The sequence below is a fragment of the Fulmarus glacialis genome, unplaced genomic scaffold (genome assembly GCF_000690835.1).
Source record: "Fulmarus glacialis isolate BGI_N327 unplaced genomic scaffold, ASM69083v1 scaffold28685, whole genome shotgun sequence".
Lineage (NCBI taxonomy): Eukaryota > Metazoa > Chordata > Aves > Procellariiformes > Procellariidae > Fulmarus > Fulmarus glacialis.
The window spans coordinates 34,215-43,771 of record NW_009212877.1 but is presented as its reverse complement, the minus strand read 5'-3'; the positions used below and the strand labels follow the sequence as shown (position 1 = coordinate 43,771).

The following is a 9,557-nucleotide window of genomic DNA, read 5'->3' as shown; positions in this document are numbered from 1 at the left end:
AGCTGCATGTCATGGAGCAGCAGGAGGAAGGCAGGGAGCCCTGCAGGTCCAAAATGCCCCGGGACTGGAAAGCAGGAGAAGAGGAGGAGGGGGGGGATGCTCCTTGTTCCTCACTTTGGAATAACTGGAAATAAACACACTGCGTGAGTGCCCCGGCTGCACAGGGACCCGCTCTCCTCCCCAGAGCTTTTCAGCTCCACCAGACAGATAAGTAGAAAAGACATCTGCCAGCGAGGGGAGTTCGACCGGCTTGGAAATTTGTGGCTGTGATTTGGACCTTTGTCATGCCCACATACTGTGTCACTGCAAGAGGAATTCAGTTACCATGGGTTACCCTATCAGTACGGGGACCAAGTGCCTCCCCTCCCAACAGCTCTATAAAAAGAGTCTCTCCAAGATACCCCAGCGGCTCCTGCCTACCGGCGCAGACTGGGAGAAACTTGGCCGCGGGGAGAGAGGGAGGGCTGCCAGAGGAGGTGTCAGCATGCCGTCTGCTTTCCAGTTTCAATGCCACTTCATTCTCATCTTCCTGGCAGCCTCCAAGGGGGAAACCAGATACCTAGAGGTGAGCAACGGGGCTGACGACTAAAGTGCCTTGCTATGCTTTTAGCTGCTGTCTTCTAACTTGTACTCCCAGCTTTCGAGCATCATGCTTTCTCGTCTCTCCCCTCCTATTCCCACTCCTCCTGCATTAAACCTATGTCTGATCCCACCACCACCCCCCATTTGTTTATCCTCCCTTTTCTCAAAATTGCACTTTTGCTGAGGATTTAAGAGACTTGCTGTGCACTGAGCTGTTGAGCTTACCTCTTAGGTGCCAGGTTTGTTCCCCTCTATTGCAAGTTGGCAGCTTTCTGACTGAGCTCTTCTACAGCTGCTCCATTCCTGGAGGAGGGATTTAATCTGCTGGTACCTGTTCTTGAGAGGTGCAGGGAGGGGGCTGCATTTCACTTTGCCCCAGCCTCTTCTTGCCCTCTTTCCTTCACCAGGTGAGGGATGCTGGCGAAGATGAGCCCTTCCTACTCCTCAGTGAAGATCTGAAGCGAGAGTTGTCCGCAGGGCAGATCTATCGGCGGTCGCTCCGTGAGTTTCTTTGGTGCTCTGGAGGGGACCATCAGTGGGTGGGAGAGTCCTGGGGGGAGCTTGGGGCTCAGGGAGGGGAAAGGGGCTATTTGGGAATGACAGAGCTGCAGGCACTTTTTGCAAGAGGGGGGAGAAGAAGGACAAAGTGCTAAAATCTCAGAAAAACTGTGGTTGAAGCAGAGGGATTGAAACGGGGCTCTGAAAAGAGGTTGGGACTCAGAGTTGAGGGTCCCCAATAAGGGGAGGAGGACAGGGATCGTCCACCCGTGTCCCTGAGCAGGGTCATATCTTCAGGGGATGGGGCAGGTGGAAAAGCTGTGGTTAGAGACAAATCTGAAGGAATGGGGGGTTTGTGCGCTTGTGCACATACACACAGAGTTTTCTGCTCAGAGATGCTTCGACATGTCATCCCCCTCCTGCACCCCCCCATTGCACACTTGTGCTTACACCTGCAAGTTATTATTCATCTTCCGATGCTCAGCAGGCTCCTAATTGCTTCAGCTGGGTCTCCCTCTCCTCACTGCCAGCCGGGTCTCAGCATGGGGGTCTCTCCTTGCTCCCCCTTTCCCCGTGCTGCGGGAGCTGGTGCTGGGTCTCCCTCCCCAGCAGGCTGAGGCAGCAGCCCCGTCTCTCTGTTTCTCCAGGGTGCATCGACATGCTGAGCATAGAGGGGCAGTTCACCTTCACTGCAGAGCAACCGCAGCTGCACTGCGCGACCTTCTTCATCGGGGAGCCTGAGGAGCTCATCACGATAGATTATGACTTTGTAAACATTAACTGCCAAGGGGGTGATTTGCTGAAGGTAAGAAGCTGGCAAGTCGTGCTGCGCTACCCCTTCCCTGCTCTCATCTGACACGTGAGACATTTGCTGTGTGTGGAAGGGCCAGGCGAACACGTGTGTGCACGAGCATGTGTGTGTTTGTGTGTGCAGAACAGACTTTCACAAAGCAGCCATCTCTGGAATGGCTGTTCCTACTCCCTGAGGTACTTTGGGTACGTCCCCCCTCATCGTCTCCCCCCCTAAAGCAAAGCTGGATGTAGCCTGAGGATCCCTTTCCAAACTGCAGCACCAGCTCTTCTAAACTTTTCCAGGAGCACGTCTTCTCAGTGTCCACACCTGGGGGACCAAAAAAGTTTGGTCAGTAAGAGCTGAGCCCCTCAGCCCTGTTAGGAGTGTTTTCTCCTTGCACCATGAATCACACGAGCCCTGCAGTTAATGATACAGCTCTCTGAATGGCTGTTACTGCTCCAGGACCTCCGCTCGCAGGTCACTTAGCATCAGCTTATTAATGAGTGGATCGTTGCAGGCTTTCTTTCAAATGCCCCCGCTAGAGCTTTTCAGGACGTTGGCTGTGAACAGAAAGAGGTTCATGACTCAGAGCTGTTTATATTCCAGTATCAAAAAACTTTACCAGCGTATTTTGCTGGCAGGCAGAACCGTTGACCAAGATCTGAACTCAGTTCAGGAGAGAAGGGGAGGCTCGACAGCCCCTGGCTACTCCCCTCACCTTGCATTCTGCCCTTTGCTCTGTGGTGGCCATGCACAGCACAGACCCCGTCCTGCCTGCTGGTGAGCTGAGCTCCAGGGAGGAGGAGGAGGAGGAGGAAAGCTGCCCTTCAGCCCTTTCCTTGTCAACCTGTCTTGGAAAGATGCTGTCCCCCTGCTTGCTTTACCCTGGGGAATCCTGTCCCTCCATCCCATACCCCTGGCTGGGATCTCTCCCCTGTTGCTACAGGGAGGCTGATTTCAGCCTCTTGTGGGTCCAAGGATTTTGCACCTCGACTCACAGCCAGTTATGGAGGCTAGAAGAATGCCAAGAGATCTTTAAGGCTTTATAGAGGTTTCCTTCCTTTGATCATGGGGTCCCCAGCTTCTGCATTATACTTTTGTATTTATACAGGCAGCTTTTCCCTGGGGTAATTTAAGCACCTATCATTACTTCAGAAAATTTACAGCTCTGGCAAATCCAGAGACTGATCCTGCAGCTTTTCCATGAGGAAGTCCCACACACGCTCATATTAGGATTGCCCACTGAAGTGATGGCAGGACGAGGTCCTTGGATTTTCGAAGAGTTGACTGGAGCGTAGAAGGAATTACCGGGTAAGAGCGGCTAGGAGGGAATTGAAACAGCCAGGCAGGCAACTGTGCAGCTATGCTAGCATTAATATAGATTTCTAGTTCTGACACATTTCCTTGAAGACAGCGAGGGCAAATTGTTGCTCTTTTTGTTGTGAAGGAAAGATTTATAGAGGTTGCTGCTTAAGGTTCAGCCAAGTAGGCAGCATTTGTTCCGCTTTCTAGTGGTTAGGACGAGCTGAAAGAACAGAGGCAGCAGAGAGCAATACCTCTGCCAATAATTCTTCCCCGAAGCTTTATTGTATTCCAATACCTCTGGAAGGCCTCGGGGCCAATTAATGACAAGCTGCAAAACATGGATGGTGGAAAATCACAGGCCAGATCAATGGACTTAATGCCTAGAGTTTGAGAGGGTGATTTATATTTCATGTGGCTTCCAAATCAAGCTGGTCAAAAACTTCTCTTCATAACAATGAAATTGCAATAGTAAGGAAAAAAAAAAAAAAGCAAATGTGATGATGCAGGAGTAACAAGAGCTGCTTCCCTCAAGAAAAGGTCACCAGAATTGTCACTTGAAGGAAATAAAGACAACATTAAAATTTAAATGTATCCTTTTCCTAAATATGGATTGAAGCTTGAATAATTTGTTAAATGCTAGGAAATGGATAATTACAAAGAATTTTGTTTTTAATTGGTGGCTTTGAACAGGCCATCTGGTGTCAAAATAAAACAGCGTCTGTAATACTTCATGTTTCTGTTCTCTGCTAACAGAGCGATAAGCAAAAACCTTGTTTTCAATTATTGAACCCCCTGTAGGTATTTGATGGCTGGATACTCAAAGGAGAGAAATTTCCCAGTTCCTTGGACCATCCCCTCCCCACTTCCCAAAGATACGTAGACTTTTGTGAAAGTGGCAATATTCAGAGGAGCATCAGGTCATCGCAGAACGTGGCAATGATCTTCTTCAGGATTCACCAGCCAGGCAATGGATTTACCGTCACAGTCAAGAAAAACGCCAACCTCTTTCGTAAGTCTGCCTTTTATACCGTCAAATGGGCTTGTGTTTGGGGCAGGGAGCAAAATGAACGTGTTGGTTTGCATTGAATTCTCTCGCTGGCGTTATCTCACTGACACGGCTTCAGTCACGTCAGTGGAGGCACGCACACCTGCACGCCTGAGGATTTGATTCGGGCTTAGTGTGTGTCTCAAGAAAAAAAAAGTAAGTGAAGTGTAAGAGATAACTTAGGCATGGCTTCAATATTCAGGACCAGAAGGCTCTTTCTTTCAAAGAAGATCTCTTCCAATCTAATATTGTCATGTTCCAACACATTTGGCTAGAACAAATAGTATTAATTGAATCTCAGCAATTTCTAGATCTGGGTGAACAATGAGGAAAAAATATTTGAAAAAGTTCAACAGCAAAACCAGTGTATTGAATAGTTATGTGACAGTTAGGAGTGATACATGATCTCAAGGATCTATTTGCAAGTTATTTCCCTAAGCCTGGAGCTGGCAAAGGCGCAAATAATGGTCACTTGCCCCATTTTTCCAAGAGGGGACAGGACATTAAACAATTATTGTTCAGGCCAGTCTGATTTATCTGCCTCACCATGCAAAGGATGAAGATGACAGCACGTCTGCCCTGTCCTTACTCCGAGTTGCTCAGACACAAGCCTGGAAGCTGGGTCTCCACGCTTGTGTGGCTTCATGCCCGTGGATGTGATTATTGTGTGCAGCTGCTGGAGGTGGCTTGTGTCCTTCACTGGCCTGCTGATGCAACTGCAGGCTTCCAGGTCTGCGAGGAGGATCCCTTGGGCTGCACACGCAGGTCATAAGCTACTCCCTTATCTGAACTCTTAAGTTTGAACTCTTAAGTTTAAACTTAAGTTTAAACATGTAGCCACTCTAGTTTCAATGAGATGTTTTGCAGGGTAAGGAACTCCAGTTATGAGGAGCAGGATATGACTTAGGGGTTTGCTGGCAATATCAGGTGATAACCAGCCAAAGCTAAACAAAAGCTCTGCATCCATATTTAGCCTCCTTCAAACTGGCAAACAGTACGAGCCCCCGACAACACGAGCCCCTGGTGTATGGATTTGGGGTGTGAACTCTCCCATTGACCGCTTCACCCTCAAGTTCTGCCAGACCTCATGCTACATGGTAAGCAATGGGTTGGGAATTTTTAGGGAACAAATGCCATGCAAGAACCCCAGAAAATGCCATATGCATATTTTTCGGCATTTGGTTGTAACTCTCAGTAATTAAATCATCTGTTCTTTGTTAGTACTGAAAGTACATCATTTTGCTACATGCAGTGATGACTGCACAAGTAACTCTTGTACGTTCTCCCGTGCCCCAGCTTGCAATGTCATCTCTCAGACTCCCTCAGGAAGGTTCACCATGGTCATTCCTCACCAGCACAGAAACTGCAGCTTCTCCATAATCTACCCAGTGGTGATAAAAATATCTGATCTTATCCTGGGACATTTAAATGGCCTCTTTTTAAAGGTGAGTTGTTTGTTTCCTAAGAAATTACTACCATGTGCAGTTTTCCTGGGCATGGGAGAGGGAATGGGGTGAAGCGGGGATAGCCTGTGGCACTGGCTGCTAAGGCATGTGCGCTCCGGGCCATGTGCGCACATGCTGAGGACTCTGGTTTCCCCCCAGAGATGAGAGCTGGGTCTGTCTCTGTCGCTATTATCTCTGTAATGTTGCAGAGGCAATCAAATTATGCAAAGTACCGTTAATGCATGTAAATATTGCTTGCCATAACAAAGGGTAAGAATTTCATTAGAAAGAAAGGAGTGCTTTCCCAGAGAGCTGTCTGTCTGTATTTAAACTAATGAAAGCAGCAAACACTCTGAACAGAGAAAGGAGACACGAGTTAGATAGTGAGGTATTAGCATGGAGAAAATACAAACATGCTCACAACTGATTCCCTGCTTGGCATGCTGAGCATCCTCTACTCCATCTACTCTGATGCACAGCACGGTTTGACCACAGCATTCGGTGCTTGGTGACGACCAGGCAGGAGAGGACAAGACCTGTTGATGGCACCCTGTGCCTGGGAGGTCTAAAGAGGTGCAGATTTCAAAATATCCAGAAGGATAGGAGCAAGAAAGTTTGTTTTGTGCTGCCAGTGAGAGACTGGCAGCCTAGGTCCTTCATGGGGACTGCCAGTGTCTGAGCAAACCAGGCTTTGAGAGACGGTCAAGTGAGTTGACTTATTCAGCAGTGGACAGAGAGGGACAACAGCAGGAGGATGATAAAGAAATCAGGCACTTAAATAGCAGCATATGGGTGACAGCCCAAAGGTGCACAAGGTGTCAGTGCCAGATTTTTTTGGCAAACAGCATTAATTTTCAGGAAAAGAACACTTGTGGGTCAACACCTTGAGCCATTGTCGTCATATAAAACTACTCTTTTAGTTAATTCCTACTTTAATTAAACTTTGCCAGAATAGAGCATTTTAGCAACACTTATTGCTTAGGAATAAGTATTGTATAGTGGAACTTAAGTTCCTGCCTGCCAGCTGAGCGTGGGCACGCATGCAGCCCGTGCCTGTATTAATTTGTTCACATGTCGAAACATCCAGAATCAGATTGCTTATCTGCACTAAGAGCAGTTGAATCAACACCTTAATTACTTGTCAGCAATTTTCAGAGCCTACTTAGGTCTTTCTTTGGACTCCTTTAAGGAAATTAACTGACTAATGTCAAATTGAAGTAGCGCTGCTCAGGATGAGAACAGCCTGATTTCACTCAGGTTTGAGCACAGAGGACTTCTAAAACCTACTGTTGGCTGCAACCATGTCTAGACAACTGCTACCTTTTGAAGATAAATTATAAATAACACTTAATGTCTGCCTTTTTAGAAACCATCAGCAGGCTGTGCAGGAGTGGGAGACTTTGTAGAGCTGCTAGGAGGAACGAGCTTAGACCCATCCAAGATGTTTCCTCTAGCTGATCTCTGCCACTCTTTTCACGGGTCTGGTAAGAACTCCTTTTTCCACTTACCTCCACCTGATAAAATAATTAATCAGAGGGAGTCGTGCAGAGCCCCTCCAAACCCAGATTTCCTGCTAGACTGGTGAACTTCACATGTAGCAGAACATGAGAGCTAAAGCTACTCGAGCCTGCAGCTGGGCTGTGTGATACAGCACACCCACTTCACTTGCCCCTGCAGTAATCATTATAACAAGGTTAAATTACACATATTTTTAAAATGCTTGTCCTATGACACATATGATTATTAGAGTGTCAACAGATAAATGAGCCTGGAAATTAATAACAAATGAAGGCAGAGTGGTTACATTTTCTGTTAAGGAGTTTCTTCTCACTTACTGAGTGTTTCCAAAGCCTCCTCTTCTGCTGCAGGAGTACACATACCCCCAAAAGCCTCAGGGCTCCCACTCTCTGCTTTGTACCCCGGAGGAGCTCTGAACCTGTTTCATTATCATGCCAGGTCGGTGACCTCTTTCTCCCCATAAAAATAAGAATTCCCAGTTTCCCTAATATTGAATACAGCAGAGTACGAAGTGTTGCAGTGATGTGACAGACAGGTCCCTGTGGCACATATCTTGTACCTCGGGAGTACGAACGGGTGCACCAGAGAAGTGGCAGTTCCACAGGGTTGGAGAGCAGGAACGTGCCGGGCACTTGGCCCCTGTGGTTTCCCTTGCTTTTCATCACACCACAACTTAATGGTCCGGGAACAGTTTAAAGCTTTTAACTGGCAAGCGCTGGCGCTGAGTGAATACTAGCACTGTGACGAGGTGTGAAGGAAGGGAAATCCCATCTCAGCAGCCCCCGCTCTTCTAATGACCCACCAGATTTCTTCTCCAGTGAGGAAGGTGCTCCGAGTTCCCCAGATGAAACAGGCTTTGCCAAACCCCCTGCTCAAATGGCTCATCTAAAGCAGTGGTTAGTCATATGCTTGATTTCCCCCAGAGTGAGTCCATATGCTCGGCATTGCCATTTGGGTTTGTCTTGGTGGGACTCTCACATGCCTTTGTTACTGTGAAGAACCTCCTTATGCACAAAAGCACTCATCCCTCTAACACGAAACATCTCAATATTTTTAATTTTGGATATCTCCAGGATAGGGTGCCATTACCCTTACCCATCGCTTATGGTATCTAACAGTAGCGTACCTTCCCAAATGCAAACATGTACAGACCTCTGCGTCATGTCTACCTATACATACGTGAGACTGGGAATTGAGTGGCATTTGCATGAGTAACGGTTACAACACTTGATTGAATACCCACCCCATTGTAAAGTAAAACTAACAAATACAAAAGAAGGTATTTGGTCAGCAATACAACCACTGGCTGGTCTTTACTACACACAAACCTGCTTTGTTTCCAAAATTGTACGTATCAGTGCTTTGTAATTCCCAACACTATATATCTCTTTTCCTTCACTCTCATATAAGTGTATCTTTGTATCTCCTCTAATTCTCTTTTCCCTAACTAGCCCAAATGAAGATTGGCTGTGACAATACTGTGCTGCGAATGGTGTCCAGTGGCAAACACATCAACCGTGTGACATTCGAGTATCATCAACTCGATCTACAGGAAACAGAAAACAGAAAGGAGAACAGCATTGAGGAATTCTGCTTTCCTAGTATCTGAGAAACCAGGCCACACATTTTCATGTAGCTAATGAAAATAAGGCTCTGGTGAATTAAAAAAACATGTATTTTTCCTTTAACCAGCTGGTATTATCGAGCCTTTGTTTGGTACAAGCATATGTCTTTTTTCATAAAAATCAGTCATTCCTATGAGCAAGCAGGAAAAGACAACCAATATATTAATCTTTGTTATTATCATTATATTTTTTCTGCAGTATTTAAGCTCATTTACCACATCGAAAATCAATAGTAAGAACAGATGGTTGTGTTTCCCATATAAATATTATTAGGAAAACAGACACAAACTCTCTGTGTATCTAGTCTGAGGACATACGAATAATAAGTATAAACAGCAAGTGTAAACTTCATGCAGGAACTTTATCCTTTTATATCAGGTATAAACAAAAAAATTAGATGGTGGAATACACTTCCAGTTTTGTAAGAGGAAACCCAACATCAGTGTGTGTAAAAACTACTGGTTTGTTTATAACTATAATTTATTTCTAATGACATGTTTTTAATAAAAATTTATAGCATGGAAACTTCCTTACACAAATCCAAACATGAATAAATACATTCAAAGAGTTGGCAAAATGTTATTATGTTGTATTTTTCTGAAGAGCTCTTTTAACATTCTGGTTAAACTTCCGAAGTCTTGTGCAGTTTTCTGGAAATGATAATTTTGAACATATGTTGCTGTAAAACTGTGGACTATTAAAGTAACATTATGGGCAGAAATTTGGTTTGCCAATGTTGCATACAC

The 9,557-nt window shown here is 45.9% G+C and overlaps 1 protein-coding gene across 1 annotated transcript; it reads left to right on the top strand.

Moving 5' to 3' along the window:
• The first annotated feature begins 413 nt into the window (after positions 1 to 413).
• On the top strand, positions 414 to 8,795 carry CRHBP (corticotropin releasing hormone binding protein). The gene is made up of 7 exons (XM_009578024.1): positions 414 to 565; positions 990 to 1,083; positions 1,728 to 1,885; positions 3,977 to 4,187; positions 5,520 to 5,668; positions 7,035 to 7,152; positions 8,638 to 8,795. The coding sequence occupies exons 1-7, from the start codon at positions 485 to 487 to the stop codon at positions 8,793 to 8,795; spliced, it is 969 nt and encodes a 322-aa protein (XP_009576319.1). The 5' UTR covers positions 414 to 484.
• Positions 8,796 to 9,557: the final 762 nt, after the last annotated feature.

Excerpts from the sequence above, each read along its gene's own strand:
- CRHBP (XM_009578024.1), top strand. The coding sequence starts at position 485 with ATGCCGTCTGCTTTCCAGTTTCAATGCCACTTCATTCTCATCTTCCTG. Across the intron at positions 1,886-3,976 it reads AAGGGGGTGATTTGCTGAAG|GTATTTGATGGCTGGATACT; the intron begins GTAAGAAGCTGG and ends AACCCCCTGTAG. Across the intron at positions 5,669-7,034 it reads TAAATGGCCTCTTTTTAAAG|AAACCATCAGCAGGCTGTGC; the intron begins GTGAGTTGTTTG and ends CTGCCTTTTTAG.